This window comes from Cavia porcellus, unplaced genomic scaffold (genome assembly GCF_034190915.1).
Source record: "Cavia porcellus strain 051 isolate PalLab524CR breed Dunkin Hartley unplaced genomic scaffold, mCavPor4.1 scaffold_21, whole genome shotgun sequence".
Lineage (NCBI taxonomy): Eukaryota > Metazoa > Chordata > Mammalia > Rodentia > Caviidae > Cavia > Cavia porcellus.
Genome location: NW_026947504.1, coordinates 27383655 through 27404482, shown reverse-complemented (window position 1 = coordinate 27404482; position 20828 = coordinate 27383655). Strand labels below are relative to the sequence as shown.

The 20828-nt window shown below is 37.0% G+C and overlaps 1 protein-coding gene across 1 annotated transcript in view; it reads right to left on the bottom strand.

The window, feature by feature from the left end:
* The window catches only part of LOC100722106 (vomeronasal type-2 receptor 116-like), a 55733-nt gene extending 35877 nt beyond the window's left edge, over positions 1-19856 (bottom strand). Inside the window, exon 1 of the mRNA XM_023560411.2 lies at positions 19780-19856. Coding sequence (XP_023416179.1) covers positions 19780-19856 — 77 coding nt within the window. The remainder of the gene's footprint in view (positions 1-19779) is intronic.
* Positions 19857-20828: the final 972 nt, after the last annotated feature.

Sequence of the window (20828 nt, the reverse complement as noted above, 5' to 3'; positions counted from 1 at the left end):
AGTGCCTGGCCTGCTTGACACTGCGGGCGGACTTGGTAGGCTGGCCTAACCCAGATCCCAGAACCTGACAGTGGCCCGGAGGGGCGACTGACTCCCGCGTAGGCTGCCTAGTCCGTAACTCCCTGGTGCGCAGCGGTGGGCGGGAACACCTAGCCAGTGCAATTTGATCAGGCTGTGGCTGACAGGTAGGGAAGCTCCACCTCCTATGTAAGCTTGCATATATATAAGGAACAGAAAATATGGGGAAGGGAAGCAACAAGAAAGGCTCCTCGGACCCCAATTCTGAGAAACAGGCAATAGCGGACACCGCACCAACAGACATTAAGCGCCATATAGAGAGCCTCATAGACCAATTCAGGAATGAAGTTATCAACGACCTGAAGTGAGAAGTTTGCAGAATAGTTAGAGAAATGCTAAGCACCACCCAGGAAAAAACAGATGGTGGAATGGAAGAACAGAAAAAGAGGGGAGAATTGTTTGATGGAGAAAACAGAGAAAGCATAGAGTACGTGAAGCAGGTTCAAAGGGACTATCAAGAAATTAAGAAGTCTATCCAAGACTGGCATAACAGCTTGAAAGAAACTAAGGACAGACTATCTGAACTGGAGGGCAGACTTGTAATATGGGAGAATGAAATGAAAAACTTCTTAAAAATAACAAATAAACAAAGAGCAATAATACAAAGACAAGAAGATGATAAGAGGAGCCATAACTTAAGGATTAAGAACATAAAAGAAGAAGTAGGGACACAAACAAGTGAACTACAAAAGCTACTCACAGAAATAATCCAGGAGAATTTTCCTAATTTAGCAAAAGGTAAAGATACTCAGATGTATGAGGCATACAGGACCCCAGCTACCTACAACCCTAACAGAGAAACACCCAGGCATATAATAATAAAAATTTCAGAAATTCAATACAAGAACAGAATATTAAAAGCTGTAAGAGATAAGAAACAGACCACTTACAAGGGAACACCCATCAGAATTACAGCAGATTTCTCTGCACAAACCATCAAATCACAAAGAGCATGGGGGGAAATAATTCAAGCTTTGAAAGATAATAATCTCCAGCCAAGATTGAGATATCCTGCACAACTGTCCCTGGAAATTGATGGAAAAACAAGGTGCTTCCAGGATAAAGAGGAACTGGGGGAATTTGCAACCACCAATTCAACCCTACAGAAAGTATTGCACGATATTCTAAAAAAAGAAAAATACAAAGAACCCAGAAATAGTGGTGGGGAGGCCACAACGAACGGAGCAGAGAACAAAATGAAGAAGACAAACTGACAGCTACTGACAGACAAAGAGTTCAACAGAAATGAGACAGAGAAGATTGGATGATAGGAACAGCTATTTTGGAGAAAATGACATCTTAATAGGTAATACTGATTTAGTATCATCTTGTTTTGAAGTCTCATCTAGCTTTTGTTCTTCTGTCTCCAATGTTCTAAACAGGTTGTATCTTATTGGATTTTATTATGTACGATAGTATAAGCAAAAACCTTTAAAAGACAAGGAGATTATACAGAAACCATTGTTCATTTTCTGTTAGTCGATTCTAAATACTCTGTAATGCTGTCATTCTCTTAAATGGTTTTACATTGTTTTGATATACTTAATGCTACAGTATACGAAGTTGTACTCAAGGACTTCAAGGAAAGAGTCAATATGGTAACTACTTTTGGGTCAGAATTATCTGATGGTGAAACACTATTCTGCTTAAATGGCTATGTTTTGATCTGCGCTGTTTCGCTGTTATGCCCTCTTTTTTCTCAATCTCCACTCCATTATTTACTTTTTTATTTTTATCCATTTAATTAAAGGGAAAAAATAGCAGGATATAATATAGTAACCCACTTTGAGTTTCTATTATCTCGATTTGAAGCCCTGTATTACTCTCACCATCTTGTTTTTGACTGATGTTCCCCTATTCTGTTTTGCTGGATAGTATCAGGTTCAAAAGTTTAGGCATCAGCTGTGAAGATAATGAGATTCATTATAACGCCCATTCTCGTTGACTTTTATCTACTTTTGAAGACCTACAATGTCTCCAATGTTTTGGTTTTGTCGGTTTTGTTCTTTACTGTTTTGTTCAATTGTATTATAACTAATGATATAGGCAATTCTATTAGAGATAGCGGGAGGCATTATGGTAACCATTGTTGATCACCTTGTATTATGTTTTTATATTATCTATTATGTCCACCCTTTTGACTTGACCGATTCTGTTCTGTTATGTCTCATTTGGTTTTACTCTCTTCCAAAAAAGCAATAAGAACCGTGGGAGCAATGAAACTCAAAATGTGTAATAGTCATTGTACAAAAGAGAGGAAAAGTGCTCTAAACTATATAACTGCATGTATATTTAAGTGTATAAGATATAAAATGATATCACAGATTTTATTGGATCATTGAACAGAACTGTTTGCAGTATCATTGTTGGAATGTCCACTCTACAAGCTTTAATTTTGTGACTTGAACAATTATTTCTAAGATGGCAATATGTAATCTATTAACTAATGATTTCCTACTGTTCATTTTTTTCTTCTGTAAATCTGTATAGCTTGTACCCTTTCACTGTTTTTTTTTTCTTTTCTACTTAAATAAAAAAAAAGAGTGGTGAAGCACAAGAATAAGAAAGCAGCTGGGAATACAGCTCAGTGGCACAGCATCTGGCTGGCAAGGGCAAGGTCAGGAGTTCTATTTCTAATACCAATATAAATAAACAAATTAATTAATAATTAAATAAAATAAGAATATAGGACCTATTTTCTGAATGACGAGTAAAGTTCTTCTTAGTATGGCTCAGTAAACAATTTAATGATGTGAGAATTCAAAGTGGACAGAGAACAAAATATCAGGCTCAGAGACAACCACAAAATTCTGTGATGAGGCAGAGCACCTGGTTTTCTGTGTCATGAAGCCTATTGTGTGGTAAATCCTGAAGTCCATTTGTTTCTGTGCAGTGCAGGCAGGAGACAGCCTAAACCAAACCATGTAAGGTGGATCCTGGGAGCTACACAACTGCTCGACAGTGCTGAATTTCACTTGTGAGCTTTCTTCTTAAGATATCGTATACGATTGGGCCAGCAGATATTTTTTCCATTTCAAAACCATTTATCAAAGTATGCCACATTACTCAGAATATGCTATGACAGACTGTTTCCCTGCAGAAACAAAAATACCAGCCCACTGTCTCAGGATGTGGTGTGCAAATCCTTAGTGGACCATGATGAGATAACAAAGCCCAGAAAAGGAGCCCTAAACAAATTAAGTGTTATTTCACCAAGGTGTGGGGTGGCAGGTGCAGAACTCCAGACATGAGAGATCCCCAGAGATCCTGCATGACATGACATGAAGCACTGAAACAAGAGAGCCAGCAATGCTCTGCTCATAATGTCACCAAGGATGACATATGGCCATCATGGCTACATTACTGTTCCATCAATGTGCCTTTAGCTGTGCTGCTGTCTAGCAACCCAGTTTTGCAAGTATTACTCTTTGTGAAAGCATCTAACAATTTTAGGATTTCTCAGTGCCTTATACAAAGATTGATTCTCATTACAGAAGGTTGAGTCTGCAGATGGGATCCAGATCCATTCACTCAACTCAAACATCAAAAAATAAAAAGAAAAAAGAAAAAATCTCTTTCTCCATTTTGGTGGAGCTGAACATGTTCTTCCTCATTTTCCTCTTTCTACACTGGAAAACTACATGTATCATGGAGGGAAATTTCATGGTGCTTAACATACCTGAGGCCATGTGTCTGCAGAGATTTCATGCTCAGTGGGTTTTTTCCCCCTCTACTACATGAACCAGGATCCAGACATATCCCATTTGTCCTCTCTATTCCCACCAAAATGTCACATGAGATCCAGTAGGTAAGTCCCAAGCTGTATGTGTGTGTATTAAATATGGTTATGACTCTCTATGATGACGTGTTACATTCTTGTGATTCTAGGATTGATATGCCTTGAGAATTATTTTTTAAAATATAAAGACATGGCAGGAAGGCATACTGATGACTTCTGAGATTCTCTTGCTTCTTGATCCTTCCACCATGTGTCGTATTTCTTCTCTTGTCTCCATAAAACACAGATGATAGAATTCCTCATCTTTTATGACCAATCCATTTCATGCATGCTCATTATGAGGCAAGGGATCATTCAAATCAGTGAAGTACCTGCTGCCTCATGACCTCCTTCTGATACTTCTCATATAGTGACAGTCATAGGCATCTGACAAACTGAACTCTGGTCTGACATTAATATGAAACCCAAGTGACTCACTCTAGATGTCCAATTTGGACAAGGTCACTCTTAAAATATGTCTCACAATGAAGTCAGCCACAGTTGAGATCCACAGCAATAGCTGACCATGTTCCACAAAAGATCCAAAATTAAATCTTAGCAGACATGAGATAGTCATTCTTCTGATATTAACTTTATTAAAAGAAAATTAAAACATCATTCAGAGATTTTTACATCTCTACTCTATGAACCTCTTTGATAACCTCTGCTGAAAGAAAAATAGAAATTCATTAATTGGAAGCTTAATCAACATTATGGCATGTGGTTGTAATAACTGAGTTGTGAAATTATTTTAAATAAGTGTTTAATGGCAGGTTATTGTGTTCTCTGAACATGATTTGATGATGCAACAATCTAATGTACTTTAAGAAGGTGCTGCTCCTGGGATATGGGCCTGCCTGAGCCCTCAATTCTGGAGACTGTGCAGCCTGGGGTGAGTGTCCCTGCAGCATCCTGAGCCCCGGGAATTTAAGAAGGCTCCACATATCAGTATGTTCATATCCTAAGGGAAGTCAGGTTGTATGCAGTTCAATTCCATGGATGCCTCCATCTCTAGCAGTTTCTCTTTCATCATTGAACAATTGTCATTTCAACAAAAATCATGCACTAGAGATAAATGGTACTGGACTGCCAACTTGTGGTGTACCATTCTAGTTTTCTTTCTCTGTAAGGATAACTTCCTGTCTGTTATTCTTCACTTTAAATTTTAATTTCTCTTCCTTTTATCTCTTTCTCCACCTTTACAAAAAGCATGAAATGGATCATTTTCTGACCATTACTTCATTCATGTGAAGTCTATGGCTAGATGATAGCTACTCATTTTTCTCATGTGGTACAGTTTGGGGAGGCAGGAATTGATGATAGACAAGAGAGAATCTTAATCCCAATAGCCTTCAGGGAACCCGTTTGTCCATGAGTCAATTGGACCAGAATAAAGGCTACCATCCAATTTCACAAAAGTGGAAGCCCAACTTTCCCCTCTGCTTTCTGCTATCTACTCAGAGACATTTCTGAGCACTCTTATTTTTTGCAAAAAAAGCCAGTCAAATTTAGCATGGTTATAAAACAGTAAAAATATCTATTTCTATACTTGTGCAAGTCCTAATATGAGCACAGATTCTCAGCTTAATTCTGTGAATAGTCTTCTAGATAGCAGGGATATAGTTTAGTCATACTTTCCTATGATTAATGGACATTTCTGTTATATTTTTCAGGCCTATAAAGTGTCACTTTATCTACGTATGCCAAGACTCTTTTAACCAACGTTGGATGCTTTCAGTGTAACTAAATTTCTGCACTTCTGACACCTAAATGTACAATATTTTAAAATAACCTATGCACATTTCTTTTATCACTATAAATGAAAAAAAATCAGTAGGCCAAAATATATGCTCACTGACAAACCTGATGATGTTTCTCATTAAATGCCAATATACTTTCACTACCACCTATTATCCATAGATTTTCCCCTTTCCTCCTTCCATTCCTGGAAGGCACTAGTCTAATTTGTAACTCTATTGATTTGTCTACTCAGAATATATCCCATGGATGAGTGTATATGATTTCTGATAGTTTCTGACAAGATTATTTCATATTGTGTAATTTGCTCGTTTCACCCATAGTGTAACAGGTATCAACATGGGCAATAATCTTACAGGCTCCTAGTATATTTGTCTTTTGGGGCACAAAATCTCTCTGTTGGCACAAGATAGAAAATGAACTATGTTCTACCATTTCCTGGTTACAATTTCCTGGAACTGATACTCTTTCTAATTGAACAGCTGGTTTTGGAAGAACTACCAATATGTCCTAACTTTCTATTTTGCCATGGAAGAGATCAAAAAGGACTGCTGGTTGCTTCCCAGTGTGGATTTCCACATCTCCAATGCCATTTCCAATGACCACTTCACTTTGTGGAGCGCTCTACTTTGGCTGAGTGGAACAGACAAGCATCTCCCAAATTATAACTGCCAGACACAACAAATTTGCTGCCATCACTGCAAGAACTGCAGCAGCATTTCCAGCTGAGACTGGAACACTTTTGGAGCTCTACAAATTCCCCCAGTCAAGTGGGCCATGAATTTTGGGAATAAGTTTTCCAGGACCCCCAATGGCAGTATCTCTGGTCACAGGTAAATACAGAAACTAAGCATAGAAACTCTGTAAATGGTTAAAAGTGACAAAGAAATATCCTTGGGTTTACACATAACTGAGATCACAAAAAAAGGATACAGTGAAGAAGTAGTTACTTTGAGCCTTAATCTGTACTTATGTCTTGTGTCAGTGCCCTTATTCCTCAACTTCCTTTACACTGACTCCTGCTTGCTGGCAGCTCACAACTGGTGTTGTGACATATGTCCATGGCATAATATGCCCATCATAAAAGATGACAGTCTCAGGAGCCTCTAGAGGGAAGTAACACTCCAGTGTGGGGCTAGAAACACCAGGATATCTGATTTCTTTGACAAAACACCAGGGGCTTAAGTTTTAGGAATCCCAAGGAATAGCTGAAGCTCTTACAACACTATTCACATTCAGCCAATCACTTGGCTCAGGCCTACCTTAAATTCACACAGTTGGAAAACTAAGAAATTTTTACTTCCTGTTGTCTGCATTGTGTGTTGTTTCCAGAATGAATTTACAATGCAAACATCAGTTAGGGGGCATAACTGAAGAACAGGGGCGTTGCATTGGGAACTATCTTGAAACACTGTTTAGGCTGTTACGCAGGAAAATTGTTTTTATTATTCAAGCTAGGTTTAGTGCTATAATAACTTGAAAATATTCATATATTAACACATTGAAGATTTGTTTGTCCTCAGAGATTCCATCCACTATTGATTGCTGCCAGGTATCTCTGCAGCTGAAGGCAACAGGGATAGTGTGAAGCAGATACCCTTATCTCAATGCTCTAGCCAAATTCTTGAATCACATGTCAGATGTGAAAAAAATACATGTGGATTATAGCAATTATTTCATAGAATATCACATATATGTAATAATTCCTAAATGTTATGCAACAATGAAATACAGCACTCTATGTGAAATGAGAGGACTCTATACTACTATTGCTTTTTACCAATTAGTAGTCCTCTCAGTAGACCCATCATGGAGAGGATGCCCAACACTACTCTGCAAAGTTTGCAAACCACAATTCCAGTAATCTCCGGAATCATGGTATTTTTCTTTGTTTGTCCAGATTACCTATGGACCTTTTGATCCCAGCCTCAGTGACAAAGACCAGTACCCATCACTCTATCAGATGGCCCCCAAGGACAGCACACTGGTCCATGCAATGATCTCATTATTGCTGCATGTAGGTGACCATCTTTGGAAAGCAGAGATGCTGAAGAAAGGCATCTGTGTGGCCTCAACAGAAAAGCTCCCTGACACTAACATATTATATGCATCAAGTGACATTGCTTTCATGAGCAGGATCATAGTTTCATCTGCAAATGTGTATATCCTGTATGAGGAACTCAGGTGCCTCATCACTGTGGAGATTACAGAAGTATTCTTTTGAAAACAGGAAAAGTGTGGATCATGACTGCAAGTTGGGACATAGTTGTGTCTGAGCTGGACCATATGCTGCACTCCTTTCATGGAAGCTTCTCATTTTCTCCTCACTAGTGGAAAGTGCCTGGTTTCAGACACTTCCTCCACATAACCAACCCTTCCCCATACCTGAAGAATTTTATTTCAGTGAATTATGGCTCAACTTTTTTGATTGCTCACTTTCTAGTTCACAATGTGGAGGAATCAGAGTTTGCCCACCAAATACCTCCATAGAGTTTACACCTGGAAACATTAACCTACTGACTTTGTCTGACTCCAGCTATTTCATCTACAATGTTGTGTATTCAGTGGCTCATGGGCTGCCTAAAATACTTTTGGAAAAAGGAGGAGTGATGCACAGCAGCCTGGGCTTATTCCCTGGCAGGTAAACATATTGCAGAAATAGAACAGGTACTGATGACCTGATGGCGTCGGCAGGCATTTTAATATGATGTACAGTGATCCCATTTGCAACCCTAGAACAACAGAGTTAGGCAAATGCAGTAGTGGCCCTTTTGCACTGGACATAGATGTGTATGTGATTATTAGCTGCATGGGTGTAACTCAGCAACTGAGAGTTGGGTTTCCAAACTACTTAATTAGATATTATAACTTACAGAAGTAGCATAAAGTGATGCTAAGAATCTAAATAGAACTCATGCCAAAAAAATGCCAAATAACTGGTGAGATCTATACCACTCCCTGCAAGATATCCAAACCTGAAAAACATGGACACAGTGATTGTATCAGACAGCGCCTATTTCATTCTGATTGTTGTATACTTGTGACCCAAGACATCTGTGTGAAACTTTGAATGAAAATGAAAAGATCTCTACAAAACATTTTAAAATGATGCTGGGAAATTGCCCATAGACATTGATAGTCTTTCACTATTTGGAACAAACATATGGCCAAGACCTTTGGTTTCATTTTAAATATGAGGTTATGAAGCAAAAGAATACATATATATTGCTTGCTATTGGTCAAGCACAAATATGTTTAAATTTTAACCTCGATGTAACTGAATGAAAGCATGGGGTACGTTTATAAAGTCTTGTTATTATGTATACTGGAAAGCACATTAATTAGATTTTTGAAACATTATATAAATGTACTTCAAAAGAAAAATATGCATTACACTAACAGCAATTATATCTGTGTACGACACTGAACTTAATTCCTTGACTCTAAGAAAATCTAGTGTTTGGCACGATGAATCCTGAAGGAAATGGTGGATCATTTAGAGTGCTTGTGCTTCATGTATCGAAGAGCTTAAACAAGAGTTATTAAAAGATTCAGAGATTAGTTATTTTCCACATCACAATGTCATGAACCATATATATTGGACTGCATAATACCAAAATAAGCCCGGTTATTTCAGGATGCTCTCACTTTATGAAAAAAAAAGTGTCTCAAATGAGAGAAAGAAATAATTCATGTTGCACATTTTCTTAAGTTTCATGCAGGTATAAGTCAGATAAAAAAGGTACACACAGTTAGGGGAATATTTTCATGAGCTTGGGAATTTCTTCACCTTCATGGTACCATCAGCAGAATGCATTAAACCAGTATATTGATGTTTATTCCTAATCAGTGTATGAAGTTAGCATCCACTATGTCTAAAATCAAATTATGAATCTGGGTTAGATAAAAGATCATGGTGACTGCCACTTGGGAGGCAATCTTCTAGAATATTATGATTGTGTTTCTTTTTTTATTTAAAGAGAAAAACAAAACTAAACGAAGCAAAACAGTAAAAGGCTAGAAGTAATACAGAATTTCAAGAGAAAAAATATACAGTAAGAATTCACCAGTTAATAGATCACATATTGTCATCTTAGAAACAGCTCTCCAGATTACAAAATTAAACCATACAAAGTGGAGATTAATACAGTGAGATTGCAGTCAGTTCTGTTCAATGATCCAAGAAAAACTCAGCAATATGGTAATCTATCCTACACATTTAAATATACTTGCAGTTATATCCTTTAGATCACTTTCCTTCCTCTCTTTTTTACGCTAACAATCACACATTTTAGTTTCCATTACTCCCACAGTTTTTATAACTTTTTCTCTGAAGAGGAAAAGAAAAAAGATATCCTAAAAAGAGTAGCCTATATCAGCTGTTATAAAAGAATTGAACAAAACTGTACAGAAGACCAATAAAACCCACATTGGAGAGCTTACAGGATTCCAAAGAAGATAATAGTCAAACAATAACGGGCATCACAGAATAACTGGTTGCTTTCCAAATGGTTGCCTATACCCTCAAACTTGATACTATTAAGCAAAACAGAATATAATAAAATCAGTCAGAACAAGATGTGGAGAACAATACAGGGGTTCAAATCAGGTTAATAGGGAAACAAAAAAGTTACTATAATCTATCACACTATTTTTAATTTAGGTTTCCCTTAGTTAAAAGATACTAAGAAATTAATTAATTTTAAGAAAAAGGAAAGAAAAAGTGTGGGGGGGGGAGATTGAGATAAAAAAGAACATAACAATAGAACAACATTGGTCAGAACCGAAAAATTTAAGCATCATTGTGTTTCACCCCCAGATAGCTTTACATTAATAGTAGTTACCATAGTGACTTTTTCCTTGAAATATTTGAGTCTAACTTCATATACCATAGCATCAAACTTTTCAAGACAGTGTGAAACCGTTCAAGAGAATGAAATTATTGCAGGGTATTTAGAACCAGCTAGCAGAAGCCGAACATCAATTTCTATATTATCTCTTTGTCTATAAAAATTTTGCTTATACTATCACATACATTAAGATATAATGAGATAAAACATGTTAGAACCAAGGGAAACAAATGAACAACAACTTGATGGGGCTTCAAAACAGGATGATATTAAATCAGCGCTACCTATTACACTCTTATTTTCTTCAAAATAGTTATTGTAGTATCACAGACAATAAAATAAAACAACCCAAATTAAAACCATTCCAATTAATGAGTGAAAACATTATATGGCTTCAAATCGGTGTGACTGGGAATCATAATTACCATGCACTTTCATGTATTCTTATCGTTTCTTACACTAGGGAAACTATTCGGTATTTATACATGTGAGTTTGATTTATTTCACTTATGAGTATGGTCTCAAGCTGCGTCCATTTATTTATAAATGTCTCAATGTGATCATTCTTTATAGCTGAGTAGTACTCCATTGTATAAAAATACCACAACTTTTTATCCATTCCTCAGTAGATGGATACTTAGGTTGTTTCCAAGATCTGTCTGTTACAAACTGTGCTGTATAAACATGGGTGCACATATATCACTGTGGTATGATGCTTTCAGTTTTTCTGGGAATATGCCTAGAAGTGGAATAGCTGGGTCAAATGGTGCTTCCAGTCCCAGCTTTCTGAGTAATCTCCAGACTGATCTCCACAATGGTTGCAACCAGTTTACACTCCCACCAACAGTGCAGGACAGTTCCTTTTCCCCCACAGCCTCTCCAGCATTTGTTGTTGGTGGTTTTCTTGATCTTGGCCATTCTTTCAGGAGTGAGATGAAATCTCAGTGTGGTTTTAATTTTCATTTCCATAATGACTAGTGATGCTGAACATTTTTTCATATATTTATTTGCCGTTTGTATTTCTTCATCTGAAAATTGTTTATTTATCTCCGATGCCCATTTTTGGATGGGATCTTTGAATTTTGGGGGTCTGATTTTTTAAAATTCTTTGTATGTTTTAGACAGAAGTCCTTTGTCTGAGGGGCAGTTCACTAAGATTTTTTCCCAGTTTGTGGGTTTTCCTTTCACTATGTTAGAGATTTCTTTCGATGTGCAGAAACTTTTTAATAAGATGTGATCCCAGGTATTGACCCTGGGAAGTACTTCCCATGCAGTTTGAGTCTTGTTCATGAATTCTCTACCTACCCCTATGTCTTCAAGGTTTTTACCCAATTTGTCTTCCAATAGATTTAGTGTTTCTCTTTTAATATTTAGATCTTTGCTCCATTAGATTTTATTTTAGTATATGGTGACAGGCAAGGGTCTAGTTTTAGTTTTCGGCATATGGAGAGCCAGTTTTTCCAACACCATTTATTAAAGAGACTGTCATTCTTCCAGTGAACCTGTTTGGCCCCTTTATCAAAAATAAGGTGGTTGACTGTGTTTGTAGTTGTGGCTGTATATTCTAATCTATTCCATTGGTCTTCGGCTCTGTTTTTATTCCAGTACCATGTTGATTTTACTACTGTTGCTTTGTAGTATAACTTCAAGTCAGGGATTGTAATGCGTCCTGCCTTGCCTTTGCTGCTTAGAACTGTCCTTGCTATCCTAGGTCTCTTCTCACTCCAGATGAATTTTAGGATTGATTTCTAGAGATCTATGAGGCATGTTGATGGTATTTTTATCAGGGTGGCATTGAATCTCTATAACAGTTTTGGGAGAATGGCCATTTTCACAATATTTATTCTTCCTATCCATGAGCAAGGGATGTGTTTCCATTTTCTGAGATCATCTTCAATTTCATTTTTCAGTGTATTACAATTTTACCGTATAAGTCTTTCACTTCTTTAATAAGAGTAATTCCTAAATATTTCATTTTCTTGGTTGCTAGTGTGAAGGGTGTGGCTTCTCTTATTTCTCACTCTGATTTTGTTTTAGTGTATAAGAATGCTATTGATTTTTGAGTATTGATTTTGTATCCAGCCACATTGCTGAAATTTTTTTATTATATCTAGGAGTCTTTCAATGGAGTTTTGGGGGTCTTCTATGTAGAGTATCATATCATCTGCAAATAGTGATAATTTAACTTCTTTTCCTATCTTTATGCCTTTTATTTCTCTTTCATGTCTAATTGCTCTTGCTAGTATTTCCAGTACTATATTAAATAGGAGCAGTGACAGGGGACATCCATGTCTTGTGCCTGATTTTAAAGTAAAAGCCTTCAATTTTTGGCCATTTAGTATGATATTGGCTGTTAGTTTGTCATAGATGGCCTTTATTATGTTGAGGTAAAGACCATCTATTCCAATTTTCTGCAAGCTTCTTATCATAAATGAATGTTGTACCTTATAAAAAGCTTTTTCTGCATCTATAGAAATGATCATGTGATTCTTACTTTTGACTCTATTTGATATGGTGGGTTACATTTATTGATTTACGTATATTGAACCATCCCTGCATACCTGGGATATTCACCACTTGGTCATGGTGTATAACTTCTTGATGACTTGCTGCATCCTATTTACCAATATTTTATTGAGGATCTTTGCATCTGTGTTCATTAGGGAGATGGGTCTGTATTTCTCTTTTTCATTTGGGTCTTTCTCAGGTTTTGCTACTAGAGTAATATTTGCTTCCAGGAATGACTTGGAAAGGATTGCTTCCCTTTCAATTTCATTGAAGAGTTTGAGGAGTATTGGCATTAGGTCCTCTTTATATTTCTTGTAGAATTCTGCAGTGAATCCATTTGGGCCTGGGCTCTTCTTTGTAGGTAATGACTTAATTGCATTTTCGATTTCATTAATCGAAATTGGTTTATTCAGCAGTTTTACATCTTCTTGACCTAGCTTTGGTTCTTCATATGCTTCTAGAAATCTGTCTATTTCTTCTGTGTTATCAAACCTTTGAGAGTAGAGGTTTTTGATATAGATGTTGATGATCTTCTGTATTTCTATTGGGTCTGTAGTGATTTCACCTTTTTCATTCCTTATTGCATGAATTTGAGCTTTTTCTTCCCTTTTTGTAATAAGGTTGGCCAGGGGCTTATCAATTTTATTCATTCTTTCAAAGAACCAACTCTTTGATTCATTGATTCTTTGTATTGTTTTCCTAGTCTCTATTGCATTGATTTCTGCTCTGATTTTTATTATTTCCTCTATTCTTTTGGCTTTTGGCTTGACTTTCTCTTCTTTTTCTAGATATTTGAGGTGTAGCAACAAGTTATTTATTTGTATTTGTTCTGTTTTCCTGGTATGGGAACTCAGTGCAATAAATTTCCCTCTGAGGACAGCTTTCATTGCATCCCACAGATTCCTGTAAGTTGTATTTATGTTTTAATTTGTTTGTAGATATTGTTTAATTTCTTCTTTAATTTCCTCTGTGACCCACTGATTACTCAAGCGTGTGTTATTCAGTTTCCATGTTTTTTTGGGATCTTTGCAGTATCTTTTATCATTAATTACTAATTTCATAGTGCTATGATCTGATAACATGCAGCGGATGATTTCAACTCTCTTGCATTTCTTTAAATATGTTTTGTGAGTTAATATAAGGTCTATTTTAGAGAATGACCCATGAACTGTGGAGAAAAATGTGTATTCTGTTGTTGTTGGGTGGAATACTCTGTGTATGTCTATCAATTACACTTGTTCACAGATGTGATTCAGTTCTTTTATTTCTTTGCTCATTTTCTGTCTGGTTGATCTGTCCATTGGTGTCAATGGTGTGTTAAAATCTCCTGTTATAATTGTATTACTGCTAATTTGGTTTTTCATTTCTGATATTACTTGTTTTATATAACTGGGTGCTTTGTAATTTGGTGCATATGTATTTAAAATAGTTATCTCTTCCACTTGAAGTTTTCCCATAACCAGTATGTAGTTACCTGCTTTATCTCTTCTGATCATTATTGGTTTGAAGTTCACATTGTCTGCAAACAGAATAGCTATCCCCGCTATTTTTTGGGTTCCTGTTGCATGAAGTATGGTTTTCCATTCTTTGACTTTCAGTCTGTGAGTATCTTTTTGGGTTAGATGGGTTTCTTGTAGACAGCATATGGTTGGATTTTGTTTCTTGTTCCATTCTGCCAGTCTATTTCTTTGAAACTGTTTACATTAGTGGTTATAACTGTTATATATTGGTTTATTGGTGACGTTATATTTCTGCTGTTGTATCTTTATCTTTCTGTTCTATTTAATTGTCTGCTTTGTTAAGTAGTTTTTTCTTAAGTGTATCTACACTGTCCTTTAGTATTCTTTGAAGGATTGGCTTGGTGATCATGAATTTCTTCAGCTGTTCTTTGTAGTGGAAGTATCTTATTTCTCCATTGATTTTGAAGGATAGTTTTTCAGGGTACATCAGTCTAGGCTGGCAATCATTTTCCTTTACGGTCTGAAATACTTTACTCCATGCTCTTCTTGCACTTATTGTTTGCGTTGAGAAGTCTACTGTGATTCTGATAGGTTTTCTTTTATAGGTGATCTATCTTTTCTCTCTTACAGCTTTTAATATTCTATTCTTTTGTTCGATTTCTGGAATGATGATTATTATATGTCTGGGTGTAGTTTTATTTTGGTTATGGCTATTTGGAATTCTATATGCCTCACTGACCCTGATATCAGTTTCCAATTTCAAGTTTGCGAAGTTTTCAGCAATTACTTCTCTAAATATCCTATTGACATCCTTTGTATTGTCTCCTTCTTTTTCATATATCCCTATCAACCTTATGTTGTTTTTCTTTGCGTCATCTTGCAGGTGTTGAATTGTTATTTCTTGGTTTCTTGTTATTTTTAAAAGATCTTTGCTTTTCTGTTCACTGGCTGGAATTTTGTCTTCGAGGTCTGAAAATCTATTTTCGTATTCATTCAGGCAGTTTTTACAACTTTCAATGGAGTTTTTGATTTCTTGTATATCTCTTTGCATCTGTTTTATATATTCTGTTTGTTTCTTATATTGTTCATCCAGAGATTCTATCTTTTTGTTTAGTTCCTCCAATGATTTAGCTGTGTCTTCTTTAGATATGTTCACATCTCCTTCATTTCTTTTATCATTTCTTCTTTTACCTGAGAGATTATTTCTAGTTTGAATTCCTTTAAAGCTTCCCAGGGCTGCTTCTTTATTTCTGTTACTATTGTTTCAGGTATTTCAGGTATATGGCATGTATTTTCTTCTATGTACATGGCTCCTAAGCCTTCTTGGGATGGGCTGGATGTTTGATATTGCATTTTGGTCTTTCGTTTTGTCGTTTTCCTATATTACTGTGTTTCAAGTGTTGTTCCAGAGTTTCCCCTGGTCATGTTGTAAATTGACTCTTATGTCCTGGGCTCTTGGGACTCCTCTGGAAGTAGCTCCCTCCTTGGGCAGCAGAACCCCTGGAGTAAAGAGGCTTGCCAGCCTCCTCTCAGGTAGACCTAAAGCCTCCTCAATTTTCACAGTTTCCCCTTCTGGTAGCAAAGCTCCCCTGAGGGATAGAAGAGCACCTGGTGTGGTCCAGGCATTCCCAAATCCTATTAAGCCCAGTATAGTGTGGCTGCAAGCCCAGTGGGCACCCAACCCCTAGAGCAAGGATCTCATAATCTCCCAGGGATTGGATGTTTTGTAACAATCCAGCTCCTTGGATGGCAAAACTCCCCAGGCTTATAGAAGGTTCCCTTATGGCCTAAGTATGCCTCAACCCTCCTCAACAGGACTGCTCCTTACTCCAGGCAGTGGCAGTAGTGCTGGTGCTGTCCAGATCGTAAAAAGGTCACAGGCGAAGTCAGAGCAGGTTTCAGCAGCTCGGCCCAGCTCCCTCCTTCCGGCCAGCAGCTGTGGTGTGCTCCTTGGCCAGACAAGGCAACGAGTGGACCTGAGTCCCCTCTGCTGGCCTGGGCCTCTCCTTCCAGCCCAAAGCGGTGGTAGTGTGGTCTCCGGGTGGGAGAGGCAGCAGGCTGGGCCAAAACAGAATCGCCCCCACTCAGCTGGGCCATGATTGTGCTTCTTTACTCTCACACTCATGCATGAGGACCAGAGTTCCCACTTATATCTATGGAACCATGACCACCCAAACAGAACAGACTATCAACAATGACACGTGAGTGTGGAGTGTTGACAAAATTGTTTAGAGTACATTTAATTTGTATGCACTGTTCATTTCCAAACTGATGCCTCTCTTGGAGCTTCATCCCCACCTGAAGAAAATGGAATTTACAAATAGTGCTGGATACTCCATATCCTTTGATGAGAAAAGACAACAGGTGGCACAGTAAGCCATCCAGAACACACTAAATTTTCCAGCTGGCCTTAGGGTGCTAGTTAAAATAGGAGAGTTTGTCTCTAAGAGCCCATATGATCAAGGCTTGGTCATCAATGAAGAGAGGATAGAATGGCCTGTTTGGTTCACAGAGGTATGACACCATTTCCATATTATATACTTGCAAAAAGCAGTTCCAGAATCAGACTGTGATGCCTTCTATGAAGCACTAAATTCACCTTTCACATCTTGTCTCAGTAATGCATCTTCTGAGCTAACATCTAGAGAAACAACTTTTCTGTAAAATCCATTATATATTGGTTTATTCTTAGATTGGTTTATTCGTGGAACGATAAATACAGATAGCAATAAAAATATAGGTAGATGTGTACCAATCATGTCCCTCTGTATAAGTCAGTCTTTCAATTATACATGGCAAGAGTCTTTTTATGCTTTGACTCACACTAAATAAATCAGAGATTAACATAAGATTTAGGTTTTCTACACATTAGTACATTGTCCTTTGTCAGTGTTAAGAAACTTTGGCCTCCAAACTTCGTTGTTCTTAGCAATCAAAGGCACTGACATGGTATCGTTTCACCTTCCCATATGTGGACACAACCATGCAATTTTTAAGATTAATATAACAATCATGCTTTGCACATTGACCGTGTTGTTCATTATTAGAGCATGGTGTCCTCTTGATTATGAAAGTCAGAAGTGCAATAAACTCAGTGGAGATTCACAGTCTTCTTTCAGTATTTCTGCATTGGCACCATTTTGTTGGTTTGTTCACTGTTTTTCTCACTACTTGCTCTCAGAGTTTAGCCAAAATATCATCTCATTGCACTATTTTCTAAAACATAAGCTTATGTCCAACCAAGTATAATGGCCTGGTAAAACTCCCCTCAGGAGTACAAGGTCTTTTAACTGTTACTGAATAAAAATGTGCCTCTGAAGGCATGGGGGAAGTGGGTAAATCAGAAGGCAAAATGGCACAAGTATGTCACTTGTAACAAAATAAAGTGATCATGGACTCTGGAAATGCTTGACAAATAGTTTCAAAAACAATAGAACTATAATTATTATGATCCCAAATGTGATAACTAGGTAATATGAACATAGCACTGGGTGGGAATACACATCCTGATCATTTCTTAATAAAAGTCAAATATCACTCTTATTAATCTCAAAATATATATAATCACATTTCATCTGCTCATAATGTGCATAATCATAACCAGTGATTCTCTCTTCCTCTTAGATTCCTCATTCAGTGTGTAGCAAGAGCTGTGGGCCAGAGTTCAGAAAAATTCCTCAAGACCTGTCTGCTGCTTTGCCAGTGTTTTTTTGCCCTGAGACACACATTTCAAATCAGACAGGTAGAAAATAGAGAATGACACCATAATAACTGTTCCTTCTGACAACTGCTCAGCAATGGGAAGCTGAGCATATTGTCAGTGGGATCAGAGTGAAGAACTGCTTCCCACTCATCTACTGATTCGTTCTTTCAATATAATCATTTTATAGTCACAGTCACCAGGTACATACATACTCTTGTCTGGCAGTGCTGATATATTATTCTCAACTAAAGAACTGACTTCTACTGTCATCTGTTTTTATATCCAATTCTCTGAGAGAGACAGACAGAGAGAGAGAGAGAGAGAGAGAGAGAGAGAGAGAGAGTTGACCTGAAATCATACAGTGAATCAGGAAAAGTTGATCTATGCAAGAATGCATGTGTAATTCTCAAAGCTTCTTGTTGATACTGTTAAGTCTCAAATCCAAAACTCTCATTACAAATTTCAAGTATATAAAAATTTTCTTTTTTAAAGTATATGTTTGCATTGTCTAATAACATTCAGTTTTGGGACTTGTTACTCACTTGAATGGATATAGTGGAAAACCTATTTTAGAATCATTGCATTATTTCGTGTGCCATGTCATGAATTCTGCACACAATGTTATGTTTTCATCAATTAGAGTGGAGACTGTCACATCAAATGTCATATACAATGCAAAGGAGTACAAAGCTTACATTCAGTTTTAAATTTTGGAGATTTTAAACTTTTAATATTGCAGACTTTTAAAAATAAACTGTTCTTAAATAATAGTATTAAAATACAAATTTTTCCCCAAAGAGTTATAAAACAGTAATATAATTGCATTCACAATGAAAATACTTTCATTTTTTAAATATTCATATAGAAAAATTGATGAAAAATAACAGGGAATTACAAATGTAAGAAGAAAAGTGAGAAAATAAAAGAGAAAATAAAAATAGAAACTTCTATAGATAATTATAAACTTATGTTTTAAATTATGCATGTGACAACATTTAAGTTTGAACTCTGTAAAAATATTATTCCCAAGAATCACCACACAAAAGTTAAAATATAAGATAGGAAACACTTGTCCAATCAAACAGGATGACAGGTTAGAGATGATAGTTGGATAGCAATAGAGAAATCATAAAACTCAAGTTGTATCAGGATTACACATTTCTCCATTTGAGGAGGAATGAGGGAAAATTTTGAAATACATCATATTGAGTAAACTTTGTAACAATACAAATCTTACCCAGAAGAAGATGGAGGAGAGTCAAGAGAAGGATGGAGAAGAGCTCACAATCATAGTGACATCACTGAGTCCCAGGATGACCTGGCCTCCTGTCCCATTCTGATGAATCAGGTGGACACGCCACTTGAATGCATTTAATATGACATTTAGTTAGATGAATTTTTTCTGAGTTATACATGTAGAAATACAATCTGGTATATCACAATTCTATATATTAATATATATTCATAGTGATATTGCAAAAGTAGTGAATTTCATCAACTTGGTAAACATGAACACTTTCTGAAAAAGAAATACTGAATTTTTGCTCTTTCCCCAGATACAGAGCAGTGTACACAGTGCCTAAAGCATGAGTACCCAAATGAAAACAGAGATTGCTGTCTCCCCAAGATTGTGGATTTCCTAACCTTTGAGCATCACTAGGGATGGCTCTAACCTTTATAGCTGTCAGGTTCTCTTTATTCACAGCTGTGATTTTGGCCATCTTTGTGAAACACCAAGACAGTCCCATTGTTAAGGCCAACAATGGCTCTCATATATACCCTGCACATCTCCATCATCCTGTGCTTCCTCTGCTCCTTTCTCTTCATTAGCCATCTGAACACAGCCACCTGAAACCTTGAAAAATCAAATTTAGACTTGTGTTCACTGTGGCTGTTTCTGCTGTCTTGGTCAAAACCATTACTGTGGTATTAGTCTTTCAGTTCACTACTCCAGGCAGAAGGATGAGGCAGTTTCTGGTTATTGGGGGCACCAAACTACATCATCCCCATCTGCTCCCTGATCCAACTCACTTTCTGTGGAGTGTGGCTGAGATATATCCACCCTACATTGACACAGATGCACAATCTCAGCATGGCCACATTATCATGTGTAATAAGGGCTCCCTCACTGCTTTCTACTGTGTCTTGGGATACCTGGGCTCCATGGCCCTGCTCAGCTTCATGGTGGTTTTCCTGGCCACATTAAATGAAGCCAAGTCTCACATTCAGCATGCTGGTGTTCTGCAGTGTGTAGATCACCTTCCTCCCTGCATACCACAACAGCAGGGAGAAGGCTATGATGGCCATGGAGGTCTTCTCCATCTTGCTTCCAGTGCAGGGCTGCTGAGCTACATATTTCTTCCTAAGTGCTAAATTTTTCTCATAAGATCTGAGAGCAACACCTTGACAGGTTTAAAGAGCAGAAGAAAGATTAGGGGAAATAGACATTGTAAATATACCAACCACATTTAGTTTCTACCGCATACTTAAAATTTCAGACTTAGTCATCACTATTCATTCCAAAATCTGAATGAAAATGAAGTCTTTTAACCTTAAAATACATCTTCATTTTTAATATAAAAATTGCATCAAATCAGCCAAATGCTATTGCCTAAAACTACAAACAGCAATGGTATTACAGATGAGTATATGCTTTTCAAGTTGTTAAACCTGATTTAACATCCATATTTTTT